The 16,519-nt window shown below is 46.8% G+C and overlaps 6 protein-coding genes across 6 annotated transcripts; 2 read left to right on the top strand and 4 right to left on the bottom strand.

The window, feature by feature from the left end:
* Window positions 1-1,187: 1,187 nt before the first annotated feature.
* N7529_008347 (Zn(II)2Cys6 transcription factor) lies at window positions 1,188-3,606 on the bottom strand (the record flags this gene model as incomplete). Its single annotated transcript, XM_057243874.1, has 4 exons — window positions 1,188-1,361; window positions 1,414-3,054; window positions 3,104-3,221; window positions 3,284-3,606. 4 exons carry the CDS (start codon window positions 3,604-3,606, stop codon window positions 1,188-1,190), a joined length of 2,256 nt encoding a protein of 751 aa, XP_057095412.1.
* Window positions 3,607-4,868: 1,262 nt separating this feature from the next.
* N7529_008346 (uncharacterized protein) lies at window positions 4,869-5,945 on the bottom strand (the record flags this gene model as incomplete). The annotated part of the gene is made up of 1 exon (XM_057243873.1): window positions 4,869-5,945. One exon carries the CDS (start codon window positions 5,943-5,945, stop codon window positions 4,869-4,871), a length of 1,077 nt encoding a protein of 358 aa, XP_057095411.1.
* A 297-nt stretch (window positions 5,946-6,242) lies between these two features.
* On the bottom strand, window positions 6,243-6,950 carry N7529_008345 (NAD(P)-binding oxidoreductase; the record flags this gene model as incomplete). Its single annotated transcript, XM_057243872.1, has 2 exons — window positions 6,243-6,760; window positions 6,809-6,950. The coding sequence occupies 2 exons, from the start codon at window positions 6,948-6,950 to the stop codon at window positions 6,243-6,245; spliced, it is 660 nt and encodes a 219-aa protein (XP_057095410.1).
* A 558-nt stretch (window positions 6,951-7,508) lies between these two features.
* On the bottom strand, window positions 7,509-8,672 carry N7529_008344 (uncharacterized protein; the record flags this gene model as incomplete). The annotated part of the gene is made up of 3 exons (XM_057243871.1): window positions 7,509-8,249; window positions 8,300-8,571; window positions 8,624-8,672. 3 exons carry the CDS (start codon window positions 8,670-8,672, stop codon window positions 7,509-7,511), a joined length of 1,062 nt encoding a protein of 353 aa, XP_057095409.1.
* A 1,427-nt stretch (window positions 8,673-10,099) lies between these two features.
* Window positions 10,100-12,895, top strand: N7529_008343 (fungal specific transcription factor domain-containing protein; the record flags this gene model as incomplete). The annotated part of the gene is made up of 7 exons (XM_057243870.1): window positions 10,100-10,175; window positions 10,270-11,227; window positions 11,285-11,493; window positions 11,543-11,675; window positions 11,738-11,959; window positions 12,023-12,178; window positions 12,253-12,895. Coding segments are annotated over 7 exons (2,397 nt in total), but the record flags the coding sequence as incomplete, so codon positions are not given.
* A 901-nt stretch (window positions 12,896-13,796) lies between these two features.
* N7529_008342 (fungal specific transcription factor domain-containing protein) lies at window positions 13,797-16,509 on the top strand (the record flags this gene model as incomplete). Its single annotated transcript, XM_057243869.1, has 6 exons — window positions 13,797-13,861; window positions 13,913-14,939; window positions 14,993-15,115; window positions 15,175-15,225; window positions 15,293-15,417; window positions 15,468-16,509. The coding sequence occupies 6 exons, from the start codon at window positions 13,797-13,799 to the stop codon at window positions 16,507-16,509; spliced, it is 2,433 nt and encodes an 810-aa protein (XP_057095407.1).
* Between the last annotated feature and the right edge of the window lie 10 nt (window positions 16,510-16,519).

The following is a 16,519-nucleotide window of genomic DNA, read 5'->3' as shown; positions in this document are numbered from 1 at the left end:
AGAATGAGCTCTTGGAAAGGAGCACCTTCCTTTGAATTTCAACGCCAATTTCTGTGGTGACAGAAAAAGCAGAAAGTGCCCAATTCATTCGAAATAGGCGCATCCTCGGCAATTCCCCTGAGCCTCGCCCCACAGCCTGCAAGATCATTTTGCGCTGGCCATGAAACACCAGATGGATACAGCCTTGCTAAATCATAAGCAAGAATTTAGTCATTTGAACCCTTTCACAAAACAGCCTGAGATCCTGAGGGTTGATTATACTATGACAGACATGTCGATCAAGAAGGTATCGTCTTCTCTTCAACAACGCACTGGAATAATCTCTAACTATCATTTTCAGGTCATCATAGTAGAAGCAGGGCCATCAGGTATCACCCTCAGCCTTCTGCTAGCTATCTAAGGTATTGAAGTCGAGCTTCTAGATGCGGGAGTAGAAGGTTGATGACAAACAACCGCACTCAATCCACTAGGCATCATTCACCACATACAAGCTATCTCGCCCAGATGTGTTGGACCATCTTAAAGCCGCCGGGTTTCCAAGGCCTTCGCATGGCGAAAGCACGACACTGGCTTTATTGCGGGCATTAAGCATACGGTCCTGTCCGAAGATGCGGGTCTTGCCATTAGACCAACTGGACAAAATGTTGTACAGCCACCTGCAGTTTCAGTCAACAGTGACCGTGAAATGGGCCCAGCGCGTGGTGAAGCTCTGACATAATTCAGACAAAACATGGGGTGATATCGAGACGTCAAATGGCTTGAGCCGAGCCAAGGCAGACTTGGTCATTGGCTGTGATGTGGCAAGCAATACAGCACGACGCGAGTTATTTGGTGCGCAATATCCAGATGAAACATTGAATGCGCAGCTCGTTACTACCAAAGTATGGCAATGTCTCGCACGAGAAAGATATATTACTCTGACTCAAGCACTGCTGGTGTATTACGATTTCAATCGCGACGGCCTCTATGACTCAACTATATAATAGCAGTAATGTATGAAGTGTGACACATTGGTAGAAGTTGTAACACTATGATTTAAGCTTATGTTGATCTGATAGAGATAACTTATGGCTTCAGCATCGAATTTCTTATCAGGCAATATGAAATATGGCAGAGTTAGACACAATCAGACATGGGTGTCCGAGCATCCATCTGGGTGTTCTCTCCATAACAATCCCCTATATTAATCACAAGTTCCAAGCAAGAGGCTCATCATCGAACGAAAACAAGTCTCCCTGAAAGCCCTGGAAGTTGGCAAAATCTGCAGCTAGCGATGACCATTGTATGAAATCTGGCATTTGAGAAAAATGAGAAGACACGATTTCAGACGGTAGGGTGGATGTAATCATAGGGTCGGTTTGCTGAAGTTCCATTAACATCAACGTACCCACTAATATCTGGAATGATACTTACTTCAAAAGTAGCCGTTAACTCTGCAACAGCAGGTAAAAGATACTGCCGACATGCAGAGAGGGCTTTATTTGCGCCCTGCATCATCCACTGTTGTTTAGTCTCTGCTGAGCCACGACCACGCACGGACTGTAAGACAACAGCAAGGAGAAGGATGTCTTTGACGCTGTTTCCTGACTCGCCGATGCGGCGGGCCAGGCTGTCAAGGGTGTTTTCGACCAGTCTAGTCAGGCTGGCCTTGCTGTGTGTCGTTGGTGATAACTGGCCTTGGGCTTGTGAAGGGGTAGACAATTTTGTGGCGCCAATGTGAGGATTTTCTATGGCTTGTTGAGTAGATAGCTTCATGTGTTCGCATACACTGAGCGCTGCCCATAGCACATCGTTTTTGCAGAACGTATGGAAGATGTTCCAGTAACCATTGCTATTCTGGACGTCTAGATCAGCCAAGTTGGGGTCGAAGTAATCTTGGTAAGATAGAATTGTGAGGGATGAGTCGAGACAAGCCCTTTGAATTGCATCAAGAGCTGGGTCATCATGGCTGGTACTTGAGTTGATAGGTCGATAAAGACATAGGAGTGGTCGGCGGATGTATAAGTCTAACAGAACTCGGCTGAGAAGGATAGGTGGATTGGTTTCGCTACTTGAAGCACGATCAAGTTTCAATGAGGGGGGAATGCTGCGTAGGCATTCCATTAATAGCTGACCTTGCTTTATGCGCTCGTGTAGGTCCATTTTCGGACTTGTATGCTGTACAAAGCTCATGGTATTGATGCGGTGAGATAAACTCTTGGCCAAGGTGATTAGAGCAAGGGTTTCAGTTGGCTCGTCCATGGGTTTAGACGCAGGTAATTCCGTGGTGGTTTCATCAAAGTCTATGTCATCAAGATTTGCGGGAGACATATTCTGGAAGTCGAGTTGAGGCGTCATGATCGGCATCCCAGATGTGATTGAGGCTTGTAGATCCATCTCGGCGATGGTCACCCACAATCGACGCCGTATCTCTGCTTGAAATATTGACATCTTGGTGGTTCCGGACAGATTGATATGTAATCCCATGACCATTGCGGAGCGGACAAGCGAGCCTGCTGCTTTCCAGGACTCTTCGGCGGACGTCAGTCGTAGCTGGCGGGCTAGGAGGATAAGTGTCTCAACCTGGAGCATTGCAAGCTCTGTTCGGTGTTTTCTGGGAAGCTTTTGTAGCCATGCTTGAAGTAGATTGACTGCATTTACCTTTAAGTACTCCCAAGAAGAGTGACTGTCAGCTTCAATGACATCCCCAGCTAACGCGATTGAGACAGCCAATACTGCTGTCAGCTGAGGAACGAAAGGAGAAGATAGATCAGATTCATGATCTGAATGGGTCCAGAAATGGGCATAATGGCGGAGAAATGTCGGAACATGTAAAATTCTGAGAGTCTTCTCAAAAGTTGTTGTGTAGACAGCCACTAATTTGTCACAAATTTGTTTTGAAGGCAGGGACTGAAGCAGTTGACATAGCTCTGGAAAACTTTCCAGCTCCGAGATTGACTGCGGAGAGCTTAAAGGAGATTGGGTCTTGCTCTGTAGAAATTGCACCTCTTTGGCCAGTTTGACCAGAGAGGAGTCCTTTGAACACTGACTGACGAATTCTTTGGCTTCCTCAAACTGCGAAGATATTAGTTAGCCTGTCAACAATCAGGGTGAGTCAACACACCTGATTTAAGAGAGTGATTCGATCATTCTGGCCATGAAAACGAGATCGGGACCCCTTAACTACTAAAGTGCCCAGATAAGACTGTAAGCTTGAAGATGGAGGCTGGTCGTTCAGTGGCCTGTGAGTGGAGAGTAAGTACTCCGTAAAGAGGTGGAGAATGATGATCGGACGATCTTTTACCAAAAATTTTGAATCGATAGATCAGAGCTGCCATCCCGAACAGCAAGCAATTCTTCAACTCGAGCTAAGCGTTGTTGGACATCTTCGAGGACGCCGATGCCGCCTTTGGCCTCAAGGGGCTTGGAATTTTGAGCAGCGAGCTGAACTCGTTTGGGTTTTGGTGTTGATTCTGGATGCTGGTTATATGTACAGTCTGCGCGATACCCTGCTTTGATGCAATTCTCGCAGGGATCAACGCGGTCGCATTTGAGCTTCTTGTCTCTGCATCGGAGACAGGAGACAACTGGTCGTGCCCGCTTATTGCGTGCACTCGAGAAGCTCATTGCTCAAAGAATCATTACTGAAAAACAATAGAATCTCCAAAAGATAAAATCAACTTGTCTTACTTGTCTTAAAGGTCTTGGCGTTGGGAGCCTGGTGGCCTGAGCTAAACGGCCCCCATTCAACTATTTTCTTCTCCCATACGTTGTAGACGATGTGCTTTCTCTCATCGCCATACTTCGTACACACCATATCACATTCTCCTGTGGACTGTCAATTTTCGCAGTACAATAATATAAATTTTTTCCAGTAATTCAAAGGGTTCGATCCGCTTAACTTATCCGAATCCTTCAGGTGCCAAGTTCCTTCGGATTTCAAAATGAATCAATAAAGACAGCAATTTTTTTTGTTTTTTTTTTCTGTATACGACATCTTTAAAGTAAGCGCGTATCTCGCTGAGGTACCTTGATGAGGTAGCTGGAATCGACAAATGAATGTCCGTAACGGTGGTGAATTATTGATCCTTATCTTGCAGCCCTCACATGAAGCAACCCTGTTGGATAACGGGCGAGCCTACTGTATCCTCTTGATGAAACCCAAACTTCTCCCGTCTGTTTCCAATCTTGCAACTTTGAACTCAGCTCCACTAATGAATATTCAACCGTGTCTGATTTCTTTCGGTATGTGATTTTAGTATATGGCCCGAAGACTGAATTGAGCTGACGTCGGCAGACCATCAAACTCAATGGCCATGAGACTAATGCAAGCAAAATTGGGCTACTAGGCCGAATCGGACGGTGTATCGTTGTAAACTTGCACCAGCACTGGAGGCTCTTTTCGGCATACGATTCCACCAACAGCTACCTCAGGCGTTGTCAAACTATGGAAAGATGAATGGGCACTCCCAATGGTGGAGGTGCTGCCTGGCTTTTGATAAACCACAAGCAGCAACTCGGAGTACGGAAAGCACCGGTGTCGGTAACAGCCTGGATGACCCCGGGAACAGACGAAAATAGCAACGAGGATTGGTATCATATGGTATTCTAGTTCAGTACTTAGGTGATAAAAGGTCTCGCTGGGTTGCACTTCCATATCTAGCTAGCTATTCAACACGTATAGTTAATTTCTATTCTCTGGCTAGTTTATCTTCTGCCATTCGCTCCATTCTCTCTTGACGTTCCATTTGCACGCGCGCCTCGATAAAAACAGAGAAGCGATAACCAATATCCTCACCGCTGATACGGGGATCAGCCCCTTTCGGTACTTCCACTCCGTCGGGAGTCAAAATAGGTCCTGACTCCGGCCGGACGGGCCATTGGGCCGTTCAAAGTCCCAGCCCATAGAACCGCCAGAGATCCCAGAACGGCATCCCCAGTGCGCGCCATGGACGGGAATCCTGGAGGCTGCATGCCTGAAATTTGGCAGGATGGGTTCTGCTGCGGATTTGCCACGAGCGCCAGAGGTTGACTATAGAATTTCTTTTGGTCATCCGGGTTCCCCGGCCCCAGATGTCTCTTAGAATGCCCGCCGCGTCGTAGTCTGAAAGTATAGGTGCAAGAGGAGGTGACCAGACGTCGAATTTGCAGGATAGTTGAGTGGCAATCGGTAGCTTTGTAATGAGAGCCATATCACTGCTGTTCGATTCCACTGAGGGCTGTGTAGTATAATCTGTATCGGCACTCGATAGATCCTCTAGACATTCCTTGACGGAGAGGATCTCATCCGCAGCTATATCAGGCAATTGAATCAAGTCCATGTGGTGAGACTGCAGATACTCCAGATCACTTTGGGTCCATCCTAGCCTGTCGGCAACGACTAATAGATCGGAACACAATTGAAGGTGCCATAGCGCGCGGTAGACCCGATACTCCTCAATCCAGGATGGAGGGCCAGCGTCGCGTGACTCATATGGGGTGGTGCCCGTCAATTTGGGAACGTGGGAGACCGGATTGTAATGCACTTCCCAGCGCCGCGGTTGAACCTTCCGAAGCCGGGTCAACAGAGTGGTTAGGCAAGCGCATGCTAGTCGCTGAATGTTGGCTGCGACTATCATCATTTCCTGCAATACGGCGCGAGTTGTCGAAGAAGAGGAGGTCATAAGCGAAAGAGAATAGTCCCGAGCCATAAATTCGGCGAGACTCTTATCCGCCAAGGAAGGTTGGCGCAGTTCCATGGTCATGCGGAAGTGACAGTGTAGTTCGTGGCCCATGATGGGGTTCTTCTCCAGGATTGACTCAACCAGGCGAATGGCTTCAGGGTCCACTTTGTTGTTGAAATCACCTGCGAAAAGGTTTCTCACTTGGGTGGAGATTTGCAAAAGACTTTCGAGGCCAACCCAGTCTGCCGCGTATCCATTGATACTGGAGAGGAGCTCATTCGGAAGTTGGTCTAATGATGCCATTGTTGCATTGAGATCCGATATCAGAGTCGTCTAAATCTGGAAAAAGAAAGGGTGTGTTGGTATTTCGTAAACCTTCAAATATTGGGACTCGCGACAGGGAATATCTATCAATCGACCATCGACTGTTCTAATACTTGCATGATCACGTGGTTGACGCTTCCGTGGTCGCAGAGGTTGTTTGTTACAGACAGTAACCTAAGTACGGCAGATGAGATGACGAAAAACAATTTAAACTTATCAGTTCCTGCTTGCGTTTATATTCAGGCCAGAAGCAAAATCACAAAATCAACATCAATATCAGTTGGTAATGACCGGGGCAGTATTATCCCATCTCTCCTCCAATGCCGCATTAACCAAGAACTGAGCGACACTGATTCGACTGGCACTGCCCATCAGACCAACACCTTTCCCGTCCTTTGGCCACTCCTTGACCTTAGTAACATCAGTCTCCACCAGACGCGAAGGCCTGACCAGCACAAAAGTCAAACCACTGTTCCGAACTTCTTTCTCCGCAAGGTTGTGGTCTTCATATGAGTATATCATGTTGGATTTGCTCATAAGCAGACGCAATGCACAGGGCATAGTATCCCACGATGCACCGGCGCCGTAGGCCTGTAGTACAACAATTTTGCGCACTCCAAACTCCTTCATGATTTGCACCACGTTGGCATTGCTGTCTGCCATCATGCGTGGTGGGGAGATTGGTGCCGCAAATGGACTATCTGTTGCTCGAATGGCACTAAGTGTGACGATTACAGTGTCTGGGATGTCGAGGTTGAAGGCATTTCGCACATCGGATACGTCGAGGGGGGTGCCTGTAACTGAGTTAGTTAAATCCATATGGGAATGTAAGAAGCAGGTACCTTTCACGATGTCTAGACCAGGCTGCTGCTCTAAACTTGTGGGTTTCCGGACCAATGCAGTGACTTGGTGTCCTTTTTTGAGGATATCATCAATCACTAGCTTGCCTGTACGGCCGCTGCCTCCGATGATAAGGAACCGCATTTTGTGTAAATATTTGCAGGTTGTTCGTGTGGTGGATTGAAACTATGCATAATCATAATTGAACCGGGAATATCTTACTCTTATATGTATCACTTCATCTCTCGAGTTTCTTATTCACTCTCCATCTCTGTAATTCCGGATCCGAGAATCTCGGATCCGGCCGGAGAAGAATATCACCTCTGTACGATCGAAACAACCAGCTCTTGTCTACCATCAGATGCCGGAGATATATTTGTCACTACAGAGTATGCTATATTATCCGAGGGAAAAAACTGAGAAGAATTTTGGCCAGCTTTCTTTCTTCTGAGCATAGATGCATTACTGGCTGGCATTAGCTACTCTAGGAACCCGGGAATAGGACCTGATACGCCATCGGCAAATAACATTAAAATATATAGAGAGAGAATGGGACACTCACCAGGCTTGAGATGTAAAGGAATTTTAGATCTCCAGCTACGGGGTCATCTTGCATCCTAGCGTGTTAGCTACGCCGTCTCTCCCAGGGCATCACCAATTTCGAAAAACAAGTATTGACATTTCCTTAATATGCACTAATACTTAAAGCTTGGCATCTTTCACAGACTCAAAAACGATCTTCTCCCCGGTAATCAAACTGCGCTGCAAAGCCGAAGCAATGACAACTGCCTTCACCGAGCTAGTAAGAGTAATCGGCGCAGGTGTATTATCCAAACAACAAGCAGTGAACTCATTAGCCTCTGTAAGAAAAGCCTCACGGAAACGCTCATAATAATGTGCAGGAAGATCCCGTCTAGCACCCAGAGAGTCGTGAATCTCAACATGATTCTTCCGAACTTGCATGTTGACTCTTAGCGAACCTTTCTCGCAGATGATCTCAGTTGTATCTTCCTGTCCAGCAGCCATGATGCGCGTACAGAACAGCGTAGCGATTTTACCACCTTCAAACTCAATTGTAGCAATAGCATTGTCGCGATCCTTGCTAGAATCTAGTCCAGAGTGAACGGCAGTGACGCCAACTGCTTGCAGACTCTTGACGTTGGTGTCCTCTCCCATGAACCAAAGCATCAAGTCAATATCGTGGATGGAACAATCGAGGAAAATTCCTCCGCTAGTTTTGGCATAGTTTACAAATGTGCCAGTTGTGTCAAGGGCATCTGCCGTTTGCGATCTGAAGACCACTGGGCGGCCGTGTTTTCCTGACACCATTCGCTTGTAAGCCTCACGGTAGGAATCATCAAAGCGACGTGAAAAGCCACACATGACTTTTTGGTTGGGGTAAGTCTTAAGAGACTGTTTATAGGTGTCAAGAACAGATTGGGCCTATTGTTGTCAGCATGTGTTTCCGGATTTGCTCTCATTAATTAGCTTACAATCTTAGTATCCAAAGACAAAGGCTTCTCGCACATCACATGCAGTCCCTTCTTGATGGCGGCAATTGCGTGATCCGCATGAACTGCGGTGATACCAGCGACGACAACTGCGTCTAGGTTCTCCTTCTCGAGCATCTCATAGTAATCTTTGTAGATGCGTGCGTTTGTGAGGTTCTCCGCGGCCCACTTGTGCTCGTTCCAATCAGGAGAGCTCGCTGCCACTACCTCAGCATGAGGAGTGAGAGCATGGTAGTTGAATGCATGGCGTTGGCCTTTATTTTGTTAAACATATGCATAGGATATCTCAGTTGATACAATGCTTACCCATTCGGCCAAGACCGGCGATACCGACACGCAACTTTTGGGGCGACATTTTGAGAGAATGGGGATATGACGAGGAGAGTTATGAGCTGTGTTTCAGTTGATACATTCTACATAGACATAGGCGGGGAATTATATAGCCTGGCTCCAACCCCGGAGTGAATACAAGTCTTGGCCGGGAAAGGGAATCCGAGTAGATTCTTGAGTATTTCCAACAGATGTGATCGCCACCATTCCAATTACACATGTACAGTATACATTTCGATATTCTTTTATGTTAACTAGATGCTCCACTAATTTATGGACATTCCGTGGATTGATGGACTTTGAGTACAATGCTACACAATACAATGCAAGGAACATTCTCGCAGTGCTCGTCGTCACTGTGATCCTTTTCGGTGCGCGCCAAGTCAGAGATAATCTTAGTACGGGCAATCATAGACCGACTGTCATCTGCCCGAGAGGATATGAGCCCGAGAGGATATGAAGCTGTTTGAGAAATAGCACCCACAACAAGAATGCAGCAGCCGATTAGAATTGACCACCTTCGACAAATTGTGTCTCCGGCAAACATGGACACCAAAGTGCCTATGATACAGCCGATATCATAAGTCGCCACAATCTGACCTTGAATTGTCACCGAAGGATTTCCAAAAGTCTCTAGGAAGGCCTCATTATCCAGAAGCGCACCAAAGATGCCTTGCTCATAACCAAAGAGAAGAAAACCTGCACCACAGGCTGCAGTTATTCTGTATTGAAGCCATTTGCCTTGAGTATTTTCCAAAAACATCTTGATTGAGAGCTAGTTATAGAGAACTTATGTGTTACCAAACAGTATGTAACACTTATATATCTTTAGTGTGATGAATTAAAGTTTTGCTCTCATTCCTACGTCCATTGTCAGCGTAAGAACAAGATACGTATCAAAATGAAGATTTGGGGTCTAAAGCGTGGGGTATGTCCGGGTTTCGTTTCCCGCAAGCCTTTGGCTAGTCCCAATGCAGGTAGATCCACTCCGGCAATATCAGCGATTGGTTCAGCCATAGGTTGCAAAATGACAATTGAATAACATCTCGTTCGCTCACAAGGCTGCAAATTGCCCTATTTGATGCCATTCATCCGATAAATATACAGATCTTTCCCCGCTCGGGACCCCAGAATTTGAAATACGCCAATTGATAGTGTTTCCGTGAGTAGAGCCAATAGAGAGCCGAAAAATGGCAGTGGATAGTAGTTCGGATTAAACATCTCCCCTACCCCGCACTCGGACTTTCGTATATTTCGATGCCGGTAACAGTAGCTTTGATATTGCAATGGCTTGATGGCAGAACAGTAAGAGAATGGGAAGTATGAAAAAGTCAAGTGCTACAAAAAAGAGACATCATGCTTCAATGGCATGCGTAGCGTGTCGGGAGAGTAAAGTCAAGGTGATCTATCCACCCTAGAGGGGAATGAAATAAGACTAATCCAAGCAGTGTGATGGAGGTGATCCTAAATGCTCTAGTTGTACTAACAAGCATCGAGAATGCCGCTACCAAGCCGTGGACAAGCGAAAGTAGGTGACACATCAGTATCATATGATGCAAATGGATTTGTTGGTCAAAGATTAGCGCTGATCATGTGAAGACTTCCACTAAGGGTTGCCATAGAGCTATTATCCAGCAGAGTTGACCAACTTTGTCTCTTCATTCGCCAGAATGGACTTGAAGCCCCGCCTGTGCCGCAAGAAAAAGACACAGCTCTGACCAAAGTCCTGGAAGTTCTCGGTCTGACTAAAGTCCATTCGACCTCTGCACACCCAAAGCCGGATCGGAACTCTCTGGACTTTACGTTGGGTGTTGAGAGCCTGTCTTCTAGTGCCCTCGATTCTCTGCCGCTTCTTGCGGACCATGTCAGTATACATGAGTCAAATGGCGCCTGGGATCGGACCTCCCCAGATGACATGTCGCAAGCTTCCCAACCCAGTCTCATGCAGATGACTGACTCTCAAGCTGTTTCCACATTACCCATGTTTCCCGAGACTGGGAATGTGAGCGTTTCAACCGCAGATCACTATCCACCAACAGATGATCACTCGGATAATTCTTTGAACAATTGGGATTGGACCATGGACTTCGGAACATGCTTCACGCCGCCATCCCCAGAGATTCCAGATCCCGATACAGATGTCCTACAGTTGCCATTGAAGCCGCTGGATGTGGTACCCGAGCCTTTTGAGCCACTCGCTCTCGTTCGAAATCCAGCTAGCCTCGGCAAGGACACTAGGAGTCCGGAAGAAATAGAAGACCTCATTGATGAGCTTTCTGATCGCGTGGGTACACTACGATTTGGTCCTGGGGGGCAATCTCACTTTTACGGACCGACATCAACATTCAATCTTGCCGATGCTCCAGTATATACCAGACCACACCGCACATTTGACTGTGATGATGTAGACCCTGATACAGCGGTCCCGCTGGCTCTCGAGGAACATCTTCTTAACCTATACTTCACGTGGCAAGATCCATCGTTCCATGTCGTTGACCGAGAGATGTTCGAGAAAGGAAAGGCAGCCTGGTGGGGAAAGGAAGATACCCCATTTTATTCCGAGGCTCTCTCTTATGCAATGTAACTCCACACCACTTCCATAAATTGTTCGATGGGCTAAATGATACTCTACAACAGGTGCTCTCTCGGCGCTGCGTTTGAAACTCGCTATCACCCATCGTTCATTACGTTCCCCAAGTCTCTGGGTGAATTCTTAGGTGATCGAGCAAAGGCACTTCTTGAACTCGAGTTAGATTCTCCATGTGTAGCGACAGTCCAGGCACTGGTTATCTTGAGTAGCCATGAGATCGGTGTTGGGTCGGATACTCGTGGATGGCTTTACAGTGGTACGTAATCTCGAGCTCACTGGATTTCTTGTCTAACAAATCCTCACAGGAATGGCCTTGCGACTTGCTTTTGATCTCGCTTTGCATCTAGATCTTTCTTCGTATGTTGCTCGCGGCTCTGTATCTACCACTGACGCAAAGCTGCGCCGTACTGTGTTCTGGGCTGCATACATGGTCGACCAGTCAGTTATTCATCCTCACCAAAAGCAAAATTGCATTATAAAAGCTAAAATTTTAACTATAGTCTTGTCGGCTTCTATCTTGGTAGACCGTTTTATACTAATATGGAGGATGTGACCGTGAAGAAACCCAGTGCCAAAGTCAGCCACCTAGAGTCTCACAAATGGACTCCATACGCATCTCCCATTCCGTTCGCTGATGAGTGGAAGTCCGGAGACTGTGTGGAAGCTGTGAGTCAACAAGAGGTTTTGCTCTGTGAGATCATGGCTCCGTGTGGCTATTTCCTGTGGGTTCTCTAGGATTGTCTCCGTGTTCGCACAAGTCATATTAACAAAAAATCTTCTGTAAGCTATGGAACGTCGGGTATTTCAGGATCCAAGCTCCAACCACTCAACGCAAAGATTGTTGCCAAGCTCCTCAACTGGAAAGTCCAGTTACCTCCGTCTTTGGAACTCAACCTCAATGACCACACCTCCCCATATCTCCCCCATGTGCTGCTGCTCCAGTGAGTATCATTTCAGTTAATATTTCTCATTAGTTGGCATCCCACAGAAGATAATATGCTAACATCCACCAAAGTATGCAATATTACCAAAATCTCATTTACAGCCACCGACCTTGGATGTCAAAGGGGTATCTCCAACCGCAGCCTCCCAAAGGACCAGGCTACACCCATGCACGAGAAATGTGCATAAACTCGGCAATCTCTATCGCCAAAATACTTGTACTATACGAAACCAGATATACTCTCCGCCGCATAAACGTCAAAGCAGTCTCCATCACCTCCTCCGCTGTCCTCCTCCTTCTCTTCGCTGCTGTTTCCCAGTACCAAACCACAGAGAATGAAAATATAACTGCCCATCTCAGCACATGCTTTAGAGCTCTCGATGAGTTCTCTCTATCCTGGCAAAGTGCCAATCGCGCCAAAGATCTCCTAGTCAGACTACAGCACAAATGGGAGATCCGAACGCGTGCTAGTAAGCCGGATCGCGGACCTGATGGCGCTGGATACCCGCCGAGAAAGCGGTCTCGTACACTGAATGGGTCTGATCCTACAGACCAGACTGATGATAGAGCTTCTGGTCCATCTGAATTGCGGGATCTACAGTTGGAGTCTGGCTTGGGCTGGATGCTTAGACTCAGTGGTCAGCTTCCTTCGGATGGTGATGAGGATCTATATTCTTTTGTTGCGAATACTGCGTTGCCTGAAGCTAATTATGAGGGTTTGTGAGCTCGGGTTTGTAAGCTCGTGGAAACCATTTTTGATCGGTCCATGCTAAATTTAGTCCACTAATTGTTACATTTATCTCTATATTGTTGGTTCTCGGCCTGAAATGATATATGATAATCGCAGTCTTTCTTCATCTTCTTACTGCTGTAGGAATGGGTATGCATACTGGTTTGAACAGTGTGGAAACAACATGATTGCCATCTTTGCTGGAGTTCCAATTTCCTTCGTCTCGGCATTTTAGATCACTTGCACATGCCGGTAAAAATCAATGATTTTCTCATATGACCATGCATCTGCCCTATTATCAACTCTTTGGGGGCTATAATTCGATGAATATATCTGCAAAAGGGAGAAAGCACTTCCTGGCTTGATTTTTATGACTTTAGGGCTTCAAGTTTCGGTATGTGGAACAGTATTAGGGCGTATCAATTTCCCCAGTGTTTCCCCCACGGGATTTCCCGGTGGCTTGTATTGCATGGAACTAAATCTTTAGTGTGTCTCAGAGTGCTTGGCCACGCGCAAGCTATACCGGTAGATCATTGGACAATGGATGCGGGATATCCTCGGATATGAAGCATCCAGTCATATTCCAGAACAGAATCTCTCATAATGGGGATGACGACGATATTATGACCGAAATGAACTTGCATTGGCGACATAAAAAAGAAAGGTGAAGCAATCGGCTTAACCCCGGTTGTTGCTGACGTAATTATATTTTCTCCCCCCCCCGGTTTTTTGGACTGTCTTCATCCGTCTTTCGGTGATTCGCGGCATGATGGTTCTAAAAAAATGTTCTATATGTTCCAGGGTCTTCAAAAAGACCGAGCATTATAAAAGGCATGAGCGGTCACGTCAGTAGCTTTGAACTTGAAAATCATTCCACTAGCCTAACATGCAAATAGACACCAAAGAACGCCCATACGAATGCAATGTCTGCCACAAGCGTTTCTCTCGAAGGTAAGCAATTGATGGTGCAGTCTCATGGTTCTAGACCTAATTTATTTACAGCGATGTCTTAAGTCGACATGCCAAAGGCCATAATAATAAAGCCGAGACGACAGCCAGCACCTCAGAACTGCCGAACCGGCAAGTATCCTTGATCACTGCTTCTTCAGCCGTTCCAGATTCAAGCAATGGCTCTGTCGGTGCGGAGGCACCTTTACCAAATCTGTCGGGCACCCCAAGAGATACACCACTTGCATCAACGGGACTCCCATCATCGCTAGATTATCTAGCCGACATATCAGTCCACCATGGCCGGAGCGAGACAGAACTGAATGCAATGATGATAGACGAACAGCAACCATATTATGGATGGAACGAAGTCATTCCCGCAGACCAAAGCTCTCATCGAGCCGGGTTGGCCTTTGACCCTGTGCCAAAAGACATGCTTCAAATGTGGCTCGAGCCTCGCACTGATTCTATGTCGAATGGCTCACTTGATGTAATGCCTGATAATCAAATAACTCTCCTGGGCGATAATATGATGCTTACGCCGGGTCAGAATCGCCATCCGGTCGATAGCGGCAAATCTGGCACCGAAAATATTCCAAATGAACGTTTTTTCAAAGTACAGCGGTGCTGGTTAGCGCCGCCAAACAAAGGGCGTCTCATAAATAATTTATGGCGTGATATTACGATTTCATCCGTCGATAATATCTTCTCTGTTCAATCATTGCATTTCTCCAGTGAGCCACGTGCGGCTCAGGGATCATGTTGTGGATTCGATGAGGATTGCAGACGACGCCTACAGGCGACATTTGGGCATGACATAACTCCTCCACACACCAGTGCAGGCATCTCTTCGGCTACACCTGTCTCTTCATCCCATTATTCTAATTTCCCTCCTGCTGAGATCTTGGATATGTCTTTAGATCTATTTTTCCGACTGTTCAATCCTCTCTTGCCTTTTGTTCATCTTCCTACTTTTTCGGCGAAGAAGGCACGACCATCACTCCTATACGTCATGACGCTAGTTGGCATGACATTGCTTGGCACAAAGGGGACAACTGCTTTCGTCTCCAGAAATTTCTCTGTGAGTTCACCATGGTTTATACTATCACACAAGACTTGCTGATGGTGAGGCAGAGCGTTTTGGATAAAGTGGCTGTCGAATTTGCTAGATGCTCATTGGGACTCGAGAATGCTGCTAGCACCATGACGTTGTTCGCGACAGCTTTACTTTTATTGAATCTGGCTGGTTTGACAGGAGTAAGAGGCTCTCATTCTCGATCGAGTGAAATTTCAATATTAATTGGTATCGTATCTAGGAAAAGACGCATCTAGAGCAGTGCCAGCCCCTTTATATCAACGTCATGTCTGTATGTTTGAGTGTGGATTTCGTCTCACTTTGTTTGTTACTATGGTTTCTGATGACAAGTTGTGCAGGTGGCTCAAAGGCACGGGCTTTTCTCGGCCACTGAAGGACAAATTCTTGATATGACTCTATTTGAGACTGTCCCCGATATAGAAATGAGATGGAAAGCATGGAGCAAAATTGAGTCAGCCAAGAGGTAAGCCGTGACTGGCCCGATCATTATACTATCCTCTAATAATACCCAAGAATAATCGTCGGACTCCTTCTCCTGGACTCCTGGTACTCTTCATTCCTCTCGACATGTCCAATTGTCCTCCCAGACTCGATCCAACTCATCCTCCCCTGCAGTGAATCGCTTTTCCGTGCAAACTCATCCATACAATGGACACAATTGATTCGCAGCGGCAAGCGCATCCTCTCATCCACGATTTTAGCTCCCTCTGAGAACGTCAGCGTCCCAGCCTTGGAAGGCCCCCCAGAAGACTTTTGCATCCAAGCAGTCCTGTCCATCGTCCATCTACGCCAGTCTGAAGCTTATCATCGCCTCCTCTCCAACAGAGCCAGTTACCCCTTCGCACCGTGCCACACCTACGCCATGGACGGCCGCGCCAGATGTCTCCCCTCGTTACAATCCCAACTCATAGCAACATACGGCGACACCCTCGACCGCCTCAATCCAAATGCCCTCATATCCTGGCACCACATGTGCATGATGCTGACGGCTGATATCCAAATATTCGATCTGGCCGCTGGTCGCGCCGGCCCAACTCCTGCCCGCAAAGCCCTGGAAGATATTCGCGATTGGTCGCAGACCCCTGCTGCTCGTCGTGCATGTCTGCACGCAGCACATATCTACAAAGCCATGTCGAATAGGAAAGCTTCTGACCATCCGGATTTCCAATCGGTATTATCGCTCTTCTCCGCTGGCTTAGTTCTCGGTCTGTATACTTTTATGGTGCCGGACTCTGCGAGTTCACTGTCTAGTATTGGGTCTGTGGAGTTGATGGATGATGTTGAATGGAGGTCTATTGGGGCGGAGGGATTTACGAGCTTCATGGAACCGAGAGGGAGCCAGACGTATGCACCGACTGACGATCCCGCTGTCAACTTTATTCGCAATGGTGCTACGATCTACTTGCGAGGTCTTCCTTTCCACGGTGGATATCAGTCTGCGCGTCGCATTCTTCTTGACTACGCTTCTCTTCTTAAGGACTCTGGGAAGTGGAGTGTCAAGAAATTTTCTTACATTTTATACATTATGAGTGATGTTCTTATGGATGTGGAATGATGAAATGAAT

This window comes from Penicillium soppii (assembly GCF_028829465.1).
Source record: "Penicillium soppii strain IBT 18220 chromosome Unknown utg000006l, whole genome shotgun sequence".
Classification (NCBI taxonomy): Eukaryota; Fungi; Ascomycota; class Eurotiomycetes; order Eurotiales; family Aspergillaceae; genus Penicillium; species Penicillium soppii.
Note: the sequence above shows the minus strand (reverse complement) of the source record. Positions and strands in the feature narration are given on the sequence as shown.